General features: G+C 43.0%; 1 protein-coding gene across 3 annotated transcripts in view; it reads right to left on the bottom strand.

The window, feature by feature from the left end:
* The window catches only part of PHF20 (PHD finger protein 20), a 129241-nt gene that overhangs the window by 25460 nt on the left and 82915 nt on the right, over positions 1 to 20866 (bottom strand). For 2 of the 3 annotated variants that reach the window (XM_010854918.1, XM_010854919.1), the window contains 4 exons: positions 18690 to 18968; positions 4001 to 4099; positions 2869 to 3033; positions 1598 to 1776 (listed from right to left, as the gene is read on the bottom strand). In XM_010854918.1, coding sequence (XP_010853220.1) covers positions 1598 to 1776; positions 2869 to 3033; positions 4001 to 4099; positions 18690 to 18968 — 722 coding nt within the window. The remainder of the gene's footprint in view (positions 1 to 1597; positions 1777 to 2868; positions 3034 to 4000; positions 4100 to 18689; positions 18969 to 20866) is intronic. The other variant, XM_010854920.1, reaches the window with a different exon arrangement.

Below are 20866 nucleotides of genomic sequence, written 5' to 3'. Positions count from 1 at the left end.
AAAAATCTACTTAAAAAAGGGGAGGGCGGTATGTTTCATGTTATATAAGTTTTTTAATTATATTCCACTGAGCTTCAGAGATTCTACACACAGGTTTTATAAAATGGTACTATTTCAAAACAAAAAATAAAGCAAAAAATGCACACTCCAAGCTTAATGTTAAGACAACATATGCTAAGAGCCCATAACAGTACACCTAATTCTGTACTGCTAGGCTAACTAAGTATTATGCTGTCCTTTAAACAAAGCTTTTCTTCCTGTCTCCGATTAATTAAAGTGACTACATAGCCTGCTATTTAGGAAAAGTCACCCACGCAATGGCCATGTTCATTAGGCCTGTCTCACAAAAAGAAGAAAACAACAGAGACACTGAAATGCTCTAAGTCAGCAACCAGCACACCACCCTGAATGCATATTAGACCTCACCGAAAGTGGCCATTTCTGAACTTCCAAGTAAAAATTATTCATTCTGAGCTTTCAAAACTACTTTTACTTGTTATACATTTTGGGGTTCTGTGAAAGAGTCTACATGGGCAAGGGGTTCTGATGCTGAAAAAGTCTGGAAACAACTGACCTAATGCATGGTGGTGGTTTAGTCGCCAAGTTATGTCCAACTTCTTGTGACCCATGACTGTAGCCCACCAGGCTCCTTTGTCCATGGGATATTCCAGGCAAGAATACTGGAGTGGGTTGCCATTTCCTTCTCCAGGGGATCTTCCTGACCCAGGGAGCAAACCGGGTCTCTTGTATTACAGCAGATTCTTTACTGACTGAGCCACCAGGGAAGCCTGACCTAATGCACACTACAGATCATAAATATCAGGAGCTACTGGAGACCATTCACGTACCTTAATTCCCAGAGGCTGCCATGAAGGCTATTCAAAGAGAAAGAAACTCCTAAAATAATTCTAACCCATGTATACATGACTTATGTAAAAAACTCAGGTTCCCTGAATACCCAGGGTATTTATGACAGTCCAGGGAGTCCACCAGGCAACAGTCACCTCCAGCACGACCGTGATTAAGAGCAAGAGAAGGGCAGAGGCAACCAGGTGCTAGCCAGTGACGGTCTCCCAGAGCAGGCAAGGAACTCCCCGGCATTCACCCTCGCCAGGAGACACATCCCAGAAATGGAGATGACAACTACAAATGCCAGGGAAATAAAGAGTAAGAAACAGACCACCATTTCATTAGGTCATAAAGAAAATCTGCCTTAGAGAGAAGATATGGGTCCATAGGAAGATCAAACTGCCCCTCCAGAGTGTTGGGTCCCTATTCAACTCCTCACTGTGTGACCACAGGCAAGGCCCTCCCCATTCACCAATGTCCAGCTGGCCTAAGCAGAGCATGAGAGATTTACACTCAACGATCCCTCAAGTCCTCTCTTATTCTATTAATAGGTTATTTATACCGGCCTGAGATGCAGAGAAAGCTGAACGAGTAAGCAAAGCTCAACCTAGTGCTGAAAATACTGCCTACCTGGGGCTTCTGACCTGACTTGTGATTCTTGCTGGCCTTAAATAGTAGCCCTTCAAAATTCCCACCAAGGACAAGTTTGTGTTTCTCTGGACCTGTGGCTCCTGGAAGCTCCACCTACCTGAATCATGAAGTCATTTTCCTCCTGAACCTCACAGATGCAGCGGACCACTTCAAAGTCATAACGGTCATCCCCATCAAGTTCCTCGTCTGGATTAGTGGTCACATCGATGTCTTGGCCATACTCCTCATCGCTCCAAAGAAAGCTCTCGGAAGAGGACTCACTCAGATTATCCTCTTCTACGAGGAAAGGGAAAACAACAGTCACAAAATAAAAAGATAATCAACCCTAGATCACCAAGACCTGTAAGAAATGACCTTACAGACCCTCTCCTCTGTGAACTTTCACAGAGCTGGGAAATACGAACTCCAATTGGTTCCTTGGGACTGTCATCTACTAATAGCCGAAACAATATCTGCTGCATGGCAGTAAACTGAGCTCCCTTTCCTCATTTTCCCGACACTGAAGCCCAAGGTAAGTAGCTGCTCAAGGTCACAGAGCTCAATGGCAAAGAAATTGCAAATCCCCATAAACCATACAGATCATCATCCCTAATGGCACAAACGTGTTCCTCAACCTCACCACAGCCACCCAGGACCTGGTTTACAGCGAAGTCTGTATCCACAGTCACCTTCAAAACTCTGTAAACCTTGGAGAATGAGAAAAGGGAAGATTCCAGGGATAGTCAGAACTAGAATATCTAGTCTGGGCTGCCTGATTAGTGATAATTACAGCTAACATTTACTGATCACTTATTCTGTACCAGACACTGTTGTAAGTACTTTACATATACTTATTAACTATTTTCAAACTCATGATCATCCTATAAGTTGCTGAAGATGGGGAAGCTTCAAGGTTGACTTGGATTTCCCCAAGAAACCAGGTTATATGCAGAGGCCACCAACAAGAAATGAAGGAAAACGGAGGCAGGTGTGCAAGGGAAAGAGGGATAATGAAATTGGTTATAGACACACTGGCTGAGGGGTACCTATGAGACATTCTATTAAGACCAAAGTTGGAGAGAAGGGCAATTCAGGAAAGGTATAGCTAATGGCCTATTTCATTTGATGTCTGTTTTTTTTTCAGCTGCTAACTCTTTTGCAACACCATGGACTGTAGCATACCAGGCTCCTCTGTCCATGGGATTTTCCAGGCAAGAATACTGGAGTGAGTTGCCATTTTCTTCTCCATTTATTTGATGTACTTTTTATTTAAAAGATCTAACAATTACTTGCAGAAGGCCTGAGAGTAGACTACAATATCAACGTAAAGCCAGCATGCTCAGACTATAGTGTTGTACAAATGGTCAAGCCAGCAGGCAGCCTCCTTACCAGACACTTTCACTTTCCCTCTGTGGTTTCCAGACTCTGAGCCTTGGATCTGTGGGCTCATATGGACACCAGGCTTGTGTGAGGAACCACACTTGGTAACAGCAAATGTCTTAGGTGGAGAAGGTTCCTGGGGAGTGTCACTGACCTCCTCACTGCAAGGGCATTCTGGAAGAACAAGATCAAGAAGAAATTAGCACCCCCAGACATCACCAGGGCATTCCAGAATCAATACCATCCAACCAACAGCTCTGCTGGTCAAACAGCTCAAATCCTCAGGAGGAATTCAGCTACAAAAGGGTACAGGTTAATACTTACAGTTACCTCTAAGAACCTCAAAACCAAAGCCTTCCTCACCACCCTCTAAGCCAGAAGATGGTTTGAGAATAAAATGTGGCATTCCTTTAGCTCCCAAGACTGGAGCACTGATTTTCTTAAAAATCGGCATTTTTGTTGGAGCTAGACACATACTTTTAAAGAGATATATCCTTTCTTAAAAGGGTTCAGAAATGTACATTTAAGAGTTGTATGTGCACATAATTAGAGAACGAACTTACAGTTGCCCGGGGGAAGGAATGGGGAAAGCGTTAGGGAGTTTGAGATGGACATGTACACACTGCTATATTTAAAATGGGTAACCAAAGTCCTACTGTGTAGCACAGGGAACTCTGTTCATGTTATGTGGCAGCCTGGATGAGAAGGGAGTACAGGGGAGAATCGATACACGCATATGGCTGAGCCCCTTCGCTGTTCACCTGAAACTATCACCACATTGTTAATTGGCTATACACCAACACAAAATTAAAGTTTACAAATAAATATAATAAAAACTAAAAAAGAGCTGTGTATGCAAATAAATACAGTTATTCACCTGCATATCCTCTCCTACAATGATGCTTTCACTGTGATAGGGCGATGCTGGCCAAGGCAGCACGAGGGAGGGCTTTCTATACGCCAGTGCGGCCTTGAGGCACCCAGGGTAAGTGGGCTCTTCCCCTGTCACTGCCCATGCTAGGCTGATCCCACAAGCTCCATTATAGGCTTGCTGACCCTTCCTCTCCTCAGAGGCAGGACTATGAAGCAACCCCTCTTACCTGTAAGGAAACCCAAGTGAAATGCCCCGGGGAAAATTTACCAGGTTTGGTTTTCTTTTTCTTTTTCTTTTTCTTCTTTGGTTTCACCCTCACAAACTCTTTGAATTTCTTCTCTTTATTCTTCTCCTTGTCTTTTGCAGCTAGAATTAAATAGAAGCGTGTAAGTGTTGGAATTCTAACATTCTGTTTTCAATTCCAGGATATTTATGCTTAAGTAACTAAGAACTAAAATGGGCAGAAGAACACAGTTCCCGATTGGGTACTGCCTGGGAGGTCATCTTCCATCTCCCTCAGCACTCTGCTGCAGCCCCTTCTCTAAAGCCCCTTCTGAGTCTTTAGACTAGGGGCTGGCAAACTCTAGCCCACTGCTTGTTATTGGAAATAAGTTTTACTGAAATACACTATGCTCATTTGTTAAATGTTGACCGCGGCTGCTGCCATGCTTCAGTGACAGATGTGAGGAGTAAAAATAGAGATATTCTGGCCCTCAAAGCTGAAAATACTTATTGTCTGGTCTTTTACAGAAGAAGTTTGCCAACCTTACTTAGATCACTATTCCTGAACACTGGCTACATTTTGCAATCACCAAGAAAGATTTCAGAAAATGAATGCCCGGGTCCTACACACAAAGATTCTGATTTAACTGGTTTGAATCCTGAATGTCAGGATTTTGTTTGCTAGATGATGATGATGATTCTTCTTTTTTCTTTTTTCTCTTCTTTTTTCTTTAATAATTGAAGTACAATTCACACCATATAAAAATATCCATTTAAAAAGGAACAATTCACACCTTCCAAAAGCCACAACTCTTTTCACAGCAAAGTTTCTGAAGTTATCAACACTTCCTGCCAAACTTCTCAATTCAGTTTTCCTAATTCCCACCTAAAAATCTTCCCACCTACCACTCAACTGAAGCTGCAGTTTTCAAGTTATTAATAGCTTCACCATTGCAAAACTCCAGTTGTTTCTTCTTTCTTATCAAGCATTATCTGTAGCATTTCAAATAACTGCTCATGCTTTACTCTTTCAATGTTAAGACATGTTTAAACACACACATATCCTCTGACCCAGCCATCCCACTCCTGAGAGAAAGGATAACTTATGTCCACACTGAGACTTGTAGATGAATGCCCACAGCTTTAGTTGTAATCTCCCAAGCTGAAAACTGCCCAAATGTCCATTACCAGGTGAATGGACAAATAATTTGTGGTGTATTTATACAATGAAATACTTTCAACAATAAAAGTATAAATACGTTGCATATAAATAATATGCAACAACAAAAGTAAATACTTATAAGTGAAATAAGTATACTGAGTAAAAGGAGTCACATAAAATCTAGTGCATACTGCATGATTCCATGTATATAAAATTCTAGAAACTGAAAAACTAATCTCTAAAATATAAAGCAGAATAGTGACTACCTGGGGATGAGAGAGTGGGGAGGAATGGAAAAGAGGAATTAAAAGAGGGCACAAGGAAATTTTAAGAGATGATCGATAGGTTTACCATCTTACTGTGGTAATAACCAGGTACATATTTAAACTATACAATATAAATATATGCATAAATATATGCAGTCCACTGAACCACAACAAGTAAGCTTTAATAAAGCTGTAGGGAGGGGGGCGGGGCGGGGCTGAGAAGGAACGATCCAGCAGCATGTAGTACACAATACTGTGCAACCAGTTCTACCCTAGTTCCAAAACCTTCCCATCACTTCGGAGTAAAACCACTTCCCATTAAGCAGATTTTCCCCAAACCCTCAACCCTTGGCAACCAGCAATCTCCATCTTGCTCTGTGGATTCATCCATTCAGGGCATTTCATATACATACAATATGTGACCTTTTGTGTCTGGCTTCTTTAACTTAGCAAAATGTTTTCAAGGGCATCAGGGTTTTTTAAAAATACTCTTCAAGTGACTCTGATGTGGAATCAAGATGGATCACAAAGCAAGTGTGGAACAGAGTGAACATCCAGATTCAACGGATTTTAACTGAGCACTTGTGTGCAACGATTGCAAGTATCTCATTCAATCCTGACAACCAACTGTGTATATCATTCCAGCTTTAAAGATGAGGAAACTGAAGCTTGGTGAGGCAGACACCAGCTTGATATCATAAAGACATTTAAAAACAGGTTCATCTGGCTGTCTAGCACCAAGTCAGCACTATCGCCCAAGCCCCTCTCCCAATCAGACATCCAGGAACTATCAGAGAAGACGGTGGGCTGCATCTCCCAGCTAGCAAGCCTAGCTCTATGGGCAGAAGTTAATCTACTGGCTAAAGAACACAGGACATTAGGGTCTCTAAGCTCCCTTCCTGTTAAAATACTCTGCAACTGGGGAACAAAGCTCAAAAACAAGAACTCTAGGAAAGACCTCAGTCTAATTTACAAAAATACTGTTTTTAAGATTAAGAAAATAGGGCCCAGGGACTTTCCTGATGGTCCAGTGGTTAGACTCTGCACTTTCACTGCAGGGGCGTGGGTTTGATCCCTGGTCTGGGAACTAGATTCCACACGCCTTGTGGTGTGGCCAAAAGCAAACAAAAATCAGGGCCCGAAGAAACAAGTTGACTTCGCCAACATCATGTAGTTGATTAGCAAAATATGGTTAAAAGTCTTCTAAATGAAAAAAAAAAAAAGTCTTCTAAATGTCATAAAAGGTACCAAAAATATTTACTTTTCCTCTAATCCTGGGACCAGTCTTTCTCAGGAATAGAAACAAAACAACTCATTTCTGCAATGCCCACTAGAACTCATTCTATGCAGCCAGCATTACTTTAATACTAAAATCAGATAAAGACATTACAAGAAAGAAAATCTAAAGACCATTTTCTCTCATGAACATAAATGCAAAAATAATAGCAAATTGAATCCAACAATGTATAAAGAAAATTATGTACCACGACCAACTGGGATTTATGCCAGGTATAAAGGAAGGCTAGCTCAACAATTAATGTAGTCTATTGCTTTCCTCTATTTGTTCGCATTGTTCATTTAAAAAGGCCTTCTTAATCTCTCCCTGCTATTCTCTGGAACTCTGCATTCAGTTGGGGATATATTATCCCTACTTTCTTCAATATAAGCCTGAATTATGCAATAAGGAGCTGATGATCTGAGCCAGTCAGTTCCAGGTCTTGTTTTTGCTGACTGTATCGAGCTTTTCTACCTCCAGCTATAAAGAATATAATCAGTGTGATTTCAATAGTGACCATTTGGTGATGTCCATGTGTAGAATTGTCTCCTGTGTTGTTGGAAGAGGGTGTTTGCTATGACCAGTGTGTTCTTCTGACAAGACTGTTAGCCTTTGCCCTGCTTCACTTTGTACTTTGAAGCCAAACTTGCGTGTTACTTCAGGCATTTCTTGACTTCCTACTTTTGTATTCCAATCCCCTAGGATGGAAAGAACATTTTTTTTTTTTTTTTTTGATGTTAGTTTTAGTCTAGAAGGTCTTGTACATTTTCACAGAACCAGTCAACTTCAGCTTCTTCAGCATCAGTAGTTGGGGCACAGACTTGGATTACTGTGATGCTGAATGGTTTGTCTTGGAAATGAACTTAGTTCATTCTGTTGTTTTTGAGATTGCACCCAAGTACTGCATTTTGGACTCTTTTGTTGACTATGATGGCTGCTCCATTTCTTCTAAGGGATTCTTGTCCACAGTAGTAGATATAAAGGTCATCTGAATTAAATTCGCCCATTCCTGTCCATTTTAGTGCACTGATTACTAAGATGCCGATGTTCACTCTGGTCATCTTCTGCTTGACCATGTCCAGTTTACCCTGATTCTTGGACCTAACATTCCAGGTTTCTACGCAATACTGTTCTTTACAGCACTGGACTTCACTTTCACCACCAGATATATCCACAACTGAGTGTCATTTCCACTTTGGTCCAGGCACCTCATTCTTTCTGCAGCTATTAGTAATTGTCCTCCACTCTTCTCCAGTAGCATAATGGACACCTTCCAACCCGGGGGGCTCATCTTCCAGTGTCATATCTTTTTGCCTCTTCATACTGTCCCTGGGGTTCTTGAGGCAACAATGTTGGAGTGGTTCACCATTTCCTCCTCCAGTGAACCATGTTTTGTCAGAACTCTTCACTATAACCCATCTGTCTTGTGTGGCCCTGCACGGCATGGCTCAAAGCTTCATTGAATTACACAAGCTCCTTCGCCACAAGAAAGCTGTGATCCATGAAGGGGATCAGTTTTCATTCCAATCCCAAAGAAGGGCAATGCCAAAGAATGTTTGCACTACTGTACAACTGCACTCTTTCCACATGCTATCAAGTTTATGCTCAAAATCCTCCAAGCTAAACTTGACCAGAATGTGAATCAAGAACTTCCAGATGTACAAGCTGGGTTTCGAAGAAGCAGAGGAACCAGAGATCAAATTGCCAACATTCATTGGATCATGGAGAAAGCAAGGGAATTCTAGAAAAATATCTACTTCTGCTAAAGCCTCTGACTGTGTGGATCACAACCAACTGGAAAATTCTTAAAGAGATGGGAGTATAAGACCATCATACATGTCTTCTGAGAAACCTATTTAAGGGTCAAGAAGCAACTGTTAGAATTGGACGTGGACAATGGACTGGTTCAAAATTGGAAAAGAATTGTGTCAAGCTGTATATTGTCACCCTGCTTATTTAACTTTTGTGTAGAGTACATTATTTGAAATGCCAGGCTAGATGAATCACAAACTGGAATCAAGATTGCTGGGAGAAATATCAACAACCTCAGATATGCAGATGATATCACTCTAATGGCAGAAAGTAAAGAGAACTAAAGAGCCTCTTGATGCAGGTGAAAGAGGAAAGTGAAAAAGCTGGGTTGAAACTCAACAATCAGAAAACGAAGATCATGGCATCTGGTCCCATCACTTCATGGCAAATAGATGGGGAAACAATGGAAACAGTGGCAGATTTTCTTTCCCTGGGCTCCAAAATCACTATGGACAGTGACTGCAGCCATGAAATTAAAAGACACCTGCTCCTTGGAAGGAAAGCTATGACAAACCTAGACAGTGTATTAAAAGCAGAGATATCTCTTTGCCAACAAAGGTCCACATAGTCAAAGCTATGGTTTTCCCAGTGGTCATGTATGGATGTGAGTTGGACCATAAGGCTTAGCACCAAAGAACTGACGCTTTCGAACTGTGGTCCTGGAGAAGACTGTTGAGAGTCCCTTGGACAGCAAAGAGATCAAACTGGTCAATCCTAAAGGAAATGAACCCTGAATATTCATTGGAAGGATTGATGCTGAAGCTGAATCTCCAATACTCTGGCCACCTGATGGGAAGAGCCAACTCATTGGAAAAGACCCTGATGCTGGGAAAGATTGAAGGCAAGAGAAGGAGGAGCCAACAGAGGATGAGATGGTTAGATAGCATCGCCAACTCAAAGGACATGAATTTGAGTAAACTCCAGGAGACAGTGGAGGACAGAAGAATCTGGCATGCTGCAGTCCATGGGTCCCAAAGAACTGGACAATGTCCAACAACTAAACAACAACAACCATATCAACAGACTAAAAAAGAAAACTAATATATCAACTGATGCAGAAAAAGCATTTGACAAAATCCAGCACTCATTCATGATAAAAATTCTCAGAGAACTAGGAATAAAGGACATCTACTGATACAAAAACGTACAGCTAACTTCATATTTATGTTGAGAACTGGATGTTTTCTCTTAAGATCAGGAACAAGGCAAGGATGTACCGTCTCAACACTCCTACTCACCATGGTACTAGACATCCTAGCTAGCACAATAAGACAAGAAAACAAGATAATATATAACACTGAAACGGGAGAAATAAAACAGTTTATGCTTTACCAGGATATTGGTCTTTACTATGAATTTGAGCAAATGATTGATGTGATTTGATGTACCTCCACCCACACACATATAAAAACTACTGCTCAGTCCAGTTCTTGATTTGTAAACTCAGGTTTTAATGACCTTCAAACTAAAGTAGCTGTATCCATTAGCTTAATGTAATGCTAACAGCATTAACCCAAACACTAGCAGATCTGGCTGAAGAGATACAACCTAAGTTCTGAATCCTCGAGAAGGAAAGGTACAAGCGTAGGGTATAAACTGCCAAATCCAGGGCATGCCCAGTTATGGGAATTCCTTTGGGTTTCTCTAGCAACAACATTTTTTGCATTTCACATTTTATAAAACAGCATTGCATCCTTTAGGGAACCCACAGGCTGTAAGAAAAAAGATGGGGAAGTTCATTCCATACAAGAGATTCCTGAAGACCCCACATTATTCAAATTCACATAATTCATGACTAATATTCCCAGAAAATAAAGGCATAAAGAACACACTTTCATTGGCCTACCAGCTTTGAAATCATATGGTTGATGAATTTTCTCAATTTGGTAGGATTTGCATTAATTCAAATTTTATACATAAGGCTTTTTATATTGCACAACTTCAAACTGATCAACCTCAATTTTGAACAAAATGCATCTATATCTTAACATGATTACCACTTTACAGAGGAGAAAGTGAAGTTCAGGGAAGATGCAAGATCATACAAATTAATATATAGAAAAGATGAACTCAGATACATGGGTCTGAGTTCTTGGGCCATGTGTGGGCCCTGTGCACTGTCCCTGAAATAGGAAATGAGCACAGAGTATGCCAACTGCTCTATAATTCAACGCCGCCACCACCCTTTCCTTGCCTAGCAGGATCTGCTGGGTGGACTTGCTGGGTGCAACAGACATTGCAGGTATAGCCCAGAATCTCTTCTACCCTTCCTTCTCTGTGCAGCATTTAAGGGTCTGGACAGGATTAACCTCAAACTCACTTAAATACATAAGAGTAATCCCATGCCTCTTGTCACAGTGATAGGCTTGGACAATCTGAGCCTTGGCCAACTGGTTCATAAGGCAGGTACAGGAATAAATTAATCAAACCCGAACTTGGGACTCTGGTCCAAAGTTTATAAAAAGGGTATGTTCTTACTTTACTGTTAGATTTGAATGAAGTGGCATGAAGCCTTAAATGCTACTGGCTTCCATCCTCTGACCACAAGGGTTTAATGTAAAAACAGCAGTGAGAGGTGACATGCTAAGACAACCGACAATCCTGGAGCAGTACACCTTCCCCAGACTTCCCTATTAACGCGTACTCACACATCCCCTTTATTGCAAAATCAAATTGAACTGGGTTTCCTGTTACTTGTAACTAAAAGCATCCTAAGTGTTGCAGCTGTTCAGAAATATGGTCATATTAAGTCTTAAAGAGTCCCCTTCTGAGGCTTCAATTAGAGAAGTAAGCAATGAGGATAAAAAGAAGAGATATTTTACAAAGTTGTTCTATAGGAATCTGTGTTTCTTGAACACAGAGGGAAGAGAGCAAGCTTTCATAGGCTCACCCTAGCTTCTGGTTGAAGACTGTCAAGTCACACGTGGCCTGAGGCGGCAGAACCCATAGGGAGAACTGTCCAGCAGGGACTAAGCTAACTCAGGTGAGTCCCTGAGGAACAGGGACAGACAAGGTGACAACAAGAAGAACTCACGCGTTCGGTCTAGCCATGTGCACAGGAAGTCTCCTGCAAGGAGGCACTTCTGTTCCCCACTGCAGGGCCCGGTGGCAGGGCACCCTTCCCTGGTGTACGGCCTAGAGGAGAGAGTGTGTGCGCTGCAACTAAGTTCAAATCCCGGCTATGCCAAGTGCTAGATGTGTTGATGCTGTTCAAGTTAATCCATCTCATCAGCACCAGTTTCTGACCCATCAAGTGGGCACAACAGTACCGGTCTAAGTAAAGAACTCAGGACAGTGGCCGGCATGTAACAAGGACTCAAACAGGTGCTGGTGTTACCTTGCCTATGATACTCTCTCCCCGGAAAGTGGGGCTGGTTTGTGGTTAGGTCTCTCTCCAAACAGCTTGACCAATTGTTCCACGACCCACAGAACAGACGCTTGGCTGCAGGGCTTCTTCCCGAAAGCTCAGACTTGGACAAAGAGTGACTTCCTGCCAGGGCCCTGGAGCAGGCAGCAGCCTGTCACCTGAGGAGGGCCAGGCTTTTCTGGGATGGGGCCACTTGTCCTCCCCCCAGGCTGCAGGTGGCCGTCAGGAGAAAACCAGAGCCCTTCTCACTCCCTCTGTACAGCCTGCTCTCTACTTCTCCCTCAGACCCTCACTATGCTGTGAGAGCAAAAGGACACCAGACTTCCAGGAGGGAAGCAGGAAAAAACGACATCCACAGGGGAAGTGCCTGTACACCACAGAGCACCGCCACACGCTGGGGACAAGCAGTGACCAGAGCCTGCTGTCACCTGCATGAGGGGACGGCATCTTGAGGGCACAGCAGGAGTGTGTACGCCCTTGGAGGGATCCTCACTGCCCATCAGAGGAAGCCGTCTCATGGCTTCCTAACACCGTCACTTCATCTTGTCTATCTTTCCAGCCTCATCTCCCATCAGTCCCCCACCATGGATCCCACCCAGATTTTGGCCCAAAGGAGCCCTCCACTAAACCCCTCCCTCAAGTCCTACCTTTTTCCACCTTACCTCAAACGGCAGAGACTACTATGCATTCCCTAATACCCACTTCTCCACCTCTCCCACAGGAAAAGGGTATACTTGCCAGCTTCCCCTAAGCAAGGTGTGGATATCCAGATGTCCTGGCTTATGGGATATGAACAGAGGTGATGTGTGGCACTTCTGAGATGTGCCCTTAAAAGAAAAAGGCAAGCCTCACCCTTCCCTTACCAGCAGCTGAAAGACAGGCAAGGTAGTGAGCGATGCTGATCCACGCAGAGAGACCACCACCCTGGGCTGGTGGGATACTGAGGAGGAAGCTGGCCCTGGACAACTGCTCAGACCAGAGCAGAGTCACCGTAGGAAGCCTACAGTTTGGCCAGAGACATAAATTAACCTCATCTTAAGCCAGCCTCTTCGGTTGTCTCTTTAAGGCACCATAATCTACATCCCAATTAAGCTCCTATTGCTCCCTTCTCTCTAAGGGGAGAAGGAACGGTTCTATGAGAAGGTCAGTCTAGCACCACAAGAAAAGGTACAAAGAAGTTCCCACTCTGCTACTCCAAGGCACCTTTCAGCCTAAGCCAAAGTTTACCCAGAGTGAGAATATGAACGAAATGGACATAACAATAGGTAATAAGCACAGGTGAGGTTCCCCTTGATCCTCAGATAGTCTTTCTGGGCCAAATCTCTACTCAGGACTGAACTCACCTATGCAGAATTAAAAGCCAACACCAAGGAAGCCTGAATTCACCCCTGGAAGAGAAGTTACTAAATGGATTCTGGTATTCTAAGAAGCCTCATTTGGAAAAGCAAATTTAAACTGACCTTCCAGATTAATGTATCTGACTAAAGGCCTGGCTGAGGGAAGAAGAAACACATGAGGGCCAGAGTCAGAAGGGTACCTGAGGGACAGACGACGACAGTTTGTTCCTCTCAATGACTCTGAACTCTGATCTGCTTGTTCCTGGCATATGGATTCCTTTCCTAGTCCCCTGCCTCCTGGTCCACCCTCTACCTACCCTCACCCTTTCAGAGCTAACTCAAATGTCACCTCCTCCTCTGGAACTTCCAGCCCCTGCTCTATAGGCAAATACCTCAATCTGTGTTGCCATGGCACTTCATACATTCTTTACATAGAGCTTAGAAGTTCTCACTGTATCTGTTTCTGCGCTTTTCTCCCCACAGGAAAGAGCCCTTTCTTATGCATACCTAGTTCTACATCATCATTTTGGAAAGGAAATTAGACCTGTGAAGAGCTCAGATTACACATGAACAGGAGCAGGACTGCTACTGAGACTGAGTCTGTGGGCTTCACGCCAGAACGGCTTCTCCTCCCTAACTCTACCAAGCAGGAAATGGGGGCTGGGGGGACTGGAGGACCCAAAAAGGTCTCTGCAGAACAGTTTCTGATGCTCCTGGACCAGAAGCTCCAGGCATCTCCATATGAGAAATCTATTAGAATCCAAGTTCTCAACAGCCATAATCAAAATACTCAGCATAAAAGGGGGCACTATTTTACAGTAACTGGCCCCAAGCAGCACACGCTATGTAACATTCTGCTTTTCACTTAAGCATTATGTCGAGTTCACACTGCCTGTGATCGAGGACACAGGCAGCCTGGTGTCAGAATCTCACCTTTAAACATCTCCCTACCCGAACTCCCCCAGTTTCTGAAATTCCACACCTACAGATAAGAGCTTTCTTGGAAGTGGAGGTGAAACCTAGATATCCTGAGAGAACAGGGGATCTACTGAGCCGGTTTTATTCTTTCAAATCATAAGAAATTTAGTTATCAGATTAGTCTAGTACCCAGCAAAACCATGAGGAAACGGAAGGAGGCTCTGAGGTGAGAAAGGTGAGGGGCGATGTGTGGAACAGCAGGTGCCTTCTGAAAGGCTGGGGCCTATGACATACTCTGAACATGACTCTGCGTTGGCTCTGAAGGATACCGAGGGGTCTGACGAAGGCTCAACATGTCTAGTAACCCCAGTTCAGAGATGGTGACAACTGAGACTCCTGCTGGTTAGTGGCAGAGGCAGGATGAGTGCCCAGGGTTTTAATGTACCAGCTAGAGCACAGCAGGATGAACAGTCTAGTTCCCTCCTGCCTGGGAACTGCTGGCAATCCCAGCAGTCAGGGCTGGCAGAGCTGTGAAATCATCTATGTGTCCTGCGTGCACATGATGGGGATGGGGTGACCAGGGGGCAAGCCCCTTCCCGGCTGCACAAACCTAATCTCCATCTGGGGTACAGGGTACAGGAATGACCAGGCTAGACCCCAACAGTGGCTGAGGGGCCCGGGTGGCATGCTCTGCCACCAAATAGACCAATTTTCAAAGGGCCAGCAGAGGGGGGTCACAAGTTAAAATATACGGATTTAAAAGACCCGTTCGTTCCCCCTAAAGCATTTTGTAATAGTCCATCCCTGCCAGTCTGGCGAGTATAACCACGGCTGCTGCTGCTCAGTCGCTTCAGTCGTGTCCGACTCTGTGCGACCCCATGGACTGCAGCCTACCAGGCTCCCCCGTCCCTGGGATTTTCCAGGCAAGAGTACTGGAGTGGGGTGCCATTGCCTTCTCCGATAACCATGACAGATCTTGTTATTTAAAAAACCTGGCAGGCAAAAATCTCCAATTCACCAACAGACTTCCAAACCTCAGTGAAAGGGATTCTTCTGTGTTGAGAGAGAATTTAAAAACCCCAGGTCCGTATGTTGGTATGGGACCCAAATGCAGTACTTAAGAGTAGAAAAGTCACTCACTCAGGTTTCTTAATTTTATCAAAATGACAATACCTTGTCTATTAGTTTTGCAGTTCATCAGAGGTCAGCTGAGTTTAAAACTAAGCTCTGTGACTGCCTAGGTTCATGTCTCTAAGATAAAGACTTAGTATTTATTAAGAGTTTACTGTAGGCCAGATACTGTGCTAAGCATTTCACATTAGGTCATTTCATACAATAAAGTTCTGAGGCAGGTAGTTATTGCCATCTCACAGATGGAGAAATTGAAGCTCACGGTTATTTGCCCTAGGTCACAGAGGAAGCCGGGTTCAAATTCAGGTGTGCTGACTTCAAGCCTGCACATATTCACTCCACACAAATCAAGACACTCAAATACAGTTAATCAGGAATTCCCATCCAAACGAGAGACCTGCACACCTTCTTGGGCGGGAAACACCTCCCCTGTACTCGGGTGCACTACACTGGGAAAGGTCCCTCCTCGGACAGTCACCACGATCATCAGTTACAACCACCATGCAGACTACATGGTGTTACAGTTCTTGGATACAAAACTCCAGCACCTCAGGAGTCTCCCTCCTGCCCCACCTTCAGTCATTCATCCACCCACCCCCAAGGATAACCACTGTACAGCCCTCAAACATAACAGATTCATTTTAATCTATTTTTGAACTTTATATACATATCCATCATATCATATGTGTGAGTTTATGTTTCCTTCTCCGGCTCAACATTGTACTTGTGAAATATCCCCATGTTGGCAGGTGTAGCTGTACTAGTTCATTCACTTACTGCTGTTCACCATTGTATCAAGGTACCACGATTCATTTACTTGATTTACTCTTTACACATTTATTTACTCTACTATGAATAAACATTTGAGCTGTTTCTAATCTAGGGCTCTTATAAACAGTGTGGCTTTTAACATGTGTGCAACATTTCAAAATGATTTAACTGCCTAACATAAAGACCTTCTCAGCATTTTTGTGGGAGCCAGAAGTCTAACCTCCATGTTACATATCAGAACTGAGGTATTTAATCAATACCTGAAAAATCAGAGTGGCAGAGCTGTCTCGAACTCAGGCCTTCAGGCTCCCCTACTACTGTTCCTTCCTTTCTTCCACCATAGCACTGAAAAGGGAAAGAAGAGGGGAGGGTGCTGACAGGAGTCAGAGGTCAGCTGACCACAGCAAACCAAAAGGCCAGACCAATGCACGGAGAGAGGCATTCAGACAGAACGGCCCTCAGAGCAGACCAAATCCCTCAAGCCACAGCTACCTCTTTCAGGCTGTGTCTCACAACAGGGTAGGGTGGGAGCCCAGCAGAAATAGCAAAGACTTGTAACAATTCCAACTCTAATCTAAAAAGTACAAATGTTTTTCTCAATGAGAAAAACAAGGAGATAACCACTTCAAATTCCTCAGATTGGGCACATTTCTGTCAGATAATACCAAAAGCTGACAAGGATACAGACAAATCACAGAGTGGACAGGAATGTTCAAGTCAGAGCCACCATTTTCAAATATATTCTGGTACATTAACTAAAACCATTCCTTCTAGCAATTCCTCTTCTAGGTAAAATACACAAAAGAAAAGCTTGTGCCCAGGGGATGTCCACAGGCAGTCCCTGAAACATCACCTGTAAAAGTAAAAAATCTACAAACCTAATGATCCTGAGTAGGAGGGGTCTAAAGAAACTATGGTTTACTTTTTTTTTTTTTAAAGGACTTCTCTGGAGGTCCAGTGGTTAAGAATCCAGCTTTCAATATAGGGGGTGCAGGTCCAATCCCTGGTCAGGAGAACTAAAGCTCCCACATGCCACAAGCAACAATGAGGAGCCCATTGCCTAAGTGCTGCAAGGAAGACCCAGCACAGCCAAAAGAAAAAAAAAAGAAAAGACTTACACCTGAAACTGGGTTACAACCCACTCCAGTATTCTTACCTGGAAAAGTTCACGGACAGAAAGGAGCCTGGCAGCCTACGGTCCATGGGATCACAGAGTCAGACACGCACATGCATGCACGCTACTGCTGTTTGACTCATGCTAGCCTCCTCCGAGAGATCCCCATCCACTGGTGGGTACCTGAGCAGGACTCTGGTGAAGTCACTGAGGTGGTAAGTGGCCTATAGCCCATATGGGGAGTGCCCTCCCTGGTGACTACTGGTCAGCTGACCTTCTTCACATAGCTCCTTTTAGCTCAATACTTGGGCTTGCCAAGTGCACAACTAGACGGCCTACAGCTGAGGGTAACCGAGCAGCATGGACCAACTCTGTGGCCAACAGCCATCCGCAGCTCCTAGCTCCTAAATATGGTTAGTCTGAATTGAAATGTTCAGGAAGGGTAAAACACATACTGGATTTTAAAAGCTGAATAGAAGAAAATGAAAATATAATAGCTTGTTAAACAGTAATTTTTATACTGATTATATGCTGAAATGATAACATTTTGGATATTCTGAGTTAAAATTTATTGAAAGAGATTTCATCTGTTTCCTTCTATGTCTTAAAATATGGCTACCAGAAAAAATTATATGCTAACTCATATTATAGTTCTAATGGATAATGCAGCACATATGACCAAGAAACGGCCACCTGACCCATTATGCTTCACAGCCTGACTAAGGAATGACCTCTCACAGGTCAGAGATCACCTGAGTTTGCATAGCCCTGCCCCACTGTCCTGAAACCTAACTCCATACTTCCTCAGGAACAATGTCAGATATACCAGAAGTTCCATAAACCACCCAACACCTATGTATTTTAAAGGAAAGGCTTCAAACCAAAAAATATATGATGATGTCACAATTTCAGGAAAACTGAATCTGGGAAGCTTGTAGAATTTACTGGAAACTCATTAATTATTCTGCAATCCCCAAGAAACATGTAATTTTTTTATTTCTGTAAGTTTCAGAAGAAATCTCCAAAAAGGTTCTCTTGTAATAAACAAGACATGTACATGAGTTTTTATGGTAACCCTTTCTACCATCATTGTAGCTTCTGTGCAAAATAAACATGGTTGTTAGAAAACATCTCCAGATGCAATTATTATGAAATTGGACCCCACAGGAGATCACACATCACCTCTTAGTTCTTTCTTTTGTTCTGTTTTGTTTTGTGCTCAGGGATGGAGCACAGGTTGGGGCAGGGGTGGCGGGGAGTGAGGATGATTGCAACCATGCTATTCTCGGTACTAGTTCCCCTGCTGGCTGCTAATGGAGCTCCCCTTCCTTGACTGTCCCCACTCCATACCTTCAGAGGCTAAGGGACCTTCTCAAGGTAACTTGAGCAGCAAGAGATAGAGGTAAGAATAAGAGTCAGATATTTCTGTTTCTTCCAGGAGGGCTATAATTCCATGATGCAATTCCTGAAAACTTGTCATTTTCAATTTGGGGGGATTCGACTGGACCAGACCAACCTAACACCCGCTCTTTGGGTCAGCCCTTCATGATACAGATACATTGCAGAACCAAAATGCTTACTTGGGGAACTGGCTGAGACCCGCTTCCTGGTCAGGCTCTCCTGGCTGGCCTTGTCTGAAGCTGAAGAGCCCCTGGTCTGGACGTGCCTCTTTCCTGGGTTCTCCTCTGGCTCTGGCGACTTTTCTATTCCGTGGAAATACTTCATGTGATAATGCAACAGTTTGGCTTTGCGGAAAAATTTTAAACAATCCGCAACCGTGCACCTAAACTTGTGATTTAGGTCGCTGGCTGGTGCTTTAGATGTCACAAAATCATTTGTTCTCTTTAAAGTATTTGTTACTGGAAAAAAAAAAAAAAAGATCCCTCATGCTTATTGGCGCTATTACAATACATGCATCAACACAACACATGGCAATAGAGTGAGAGAGCAGCATGCATGTGTAGAGGGAGACATCGATGACCACTGCTGTTTGAAAGAATGGATATAACTTCAGGGTAAATAACAAAGACTCAACTGTGATTCATCTCTTGAAAGAAGAGATCAACTTTTTTTTTTCTTTTTTAAAGCAGCCACACAAGTTCTCATGGTTTCAGAAGAACAAGGGAAAATCCTAAAAAAGAAAAAAAACCAGGAATCCAGCCCAGCACTTGTTACTCATGAGTTGGACCAGACTCAGACCTTCCATCATTCAGAAATGTTTGTGTAGGCAGGACTAGAGAATATTCCGGTAGGTTATGAAACCGAAAGGATCTCACACAAGGAGAATCACTATTACAAAGGTTTTAGTATAGAGTTTTGGAGCTCTCAGTATGAGGTACTCTGTTTAATGAAGAGGACTCAGAGAAGAAGGAGGAAAAAAGACAACCAACTGAATGAAGCTGGAGGGCATGTAAAGAACTCAATGATCAAATTCAAAGAGACAAAAAAGTTTGACACCCCCTCCCTAAACCAAGAGTCTTCCCAGGTGGCTTTAGTGGTAAGAATCTGCCTGCCAATGCAGGTGACACGGGAGATGCAGGATGTGTCAGGAAGATTCCCAGAGTAGGAAATGGCAACCTACTCCAGTATTCTTGACCGGAAAATTCCACGGACAGAGGAGCCTGGTAGGCTACAGTTCATGGGGTCACAAAGAGTCAGATGTGACTCAGCACGCACGCAGGCCCCAAACCGAACAAGCAAAAGGCAACTGTCTGTCATGCATCAATAATAGAAAGTAATGCTGTCACAGGAAATCATGAGTATTAGAAACTCAATTTATTGAAGACTCCCTTCATAATACCCTCAATCCCAATGAGAGCAATCACCTTAAACTCAAGTCACCCCTACTCTACAGATTACATCACCCAAGATTACCCTGAATGTATCCTGAATGTATGGACCTTTCTTGAGTGAACCAACCTTTTTCTAAATGCAGTGATACAATTTTCATTACAAGCAAAGAGCATGCTGAACTCTTGGTAAATATGATTACCTTTTCAAGTACCATCCCATAATAAGAAGGAATAAAAAAAAATTCTTAACTCAATCTAAATCACACTCTACATTTCAAAATCAGCAGGAAGGTATGATTATAAAACTGGTAGGCTTGATGATCTGATGTATACCCACACACCCTTCCCCAAAGCAGAATGCCTTAACTCATTTTCTATCCATGACAAGAGATAAAAGAAAGAGGTTCAAATCAGTCAGACACAGTTAAGAAAAAGTAACATGAAATGAAATAGAATACATACTTCTCCCTACACACAGTTGCACCAGAAAAACAAAAAAAAAGTCAGTAAAGAAATTCAAAATTCAAACTTCTAATATATTCTAAAATGCTCTCTTAAAATACAATTTCTCTGGACTCTCCTCCCTTTTGGCCTATTAAGCTGAACCATATCAATTTGCCATTTTTATAGGTTAAGAAAGGTGAGATATTGGCCATTTCAAATGGTCCAACCTAGTAGTTCCTTTTCCACCTAACAATCTTTCAAAAATCACTGCAGAAAATTCCACTTAGCACTGTGTGAACAAACCTAAGGTCTGAGGAGGTCAGAGAGCACCAAGCCTGCCCACTACCACCCAAGGCCCACAGCAGTCAAATTCAGCTACAGTAAACTCAGCTATCCTTCGGCTTGTGTCCGAAGCCCTGTTTGTGATCAACTATTTATTAAAAAAAAAAAAAAAAGCCAAAATACAAACACCTTAGAACTTTTTTTAAAAAGTTAACAATAATGAGCACTTTGAATCAATT

Source organism: Bison bison, unplaced genomic scaffold, assembly GCF_000754665.1.
Source record: "Bison bison bison isolate TAMUID 2011002044 unplaced genomic scaffold, Bison_UMD1.0 scf7180017864352, whole genome shotgun sequence".
In the NCBI taxonomy this organism is placed as follows: domain Eukaryota; kingdom Metazoa; phylum Chordata; class Mammalia; order Artiodactyla; family Bovidae; genus Bison; species Bison bison.
Note: the sequence above shows the minus strand (reverse complement) of the source record. Positions and strands in the feature narration are given on the sequence as shown.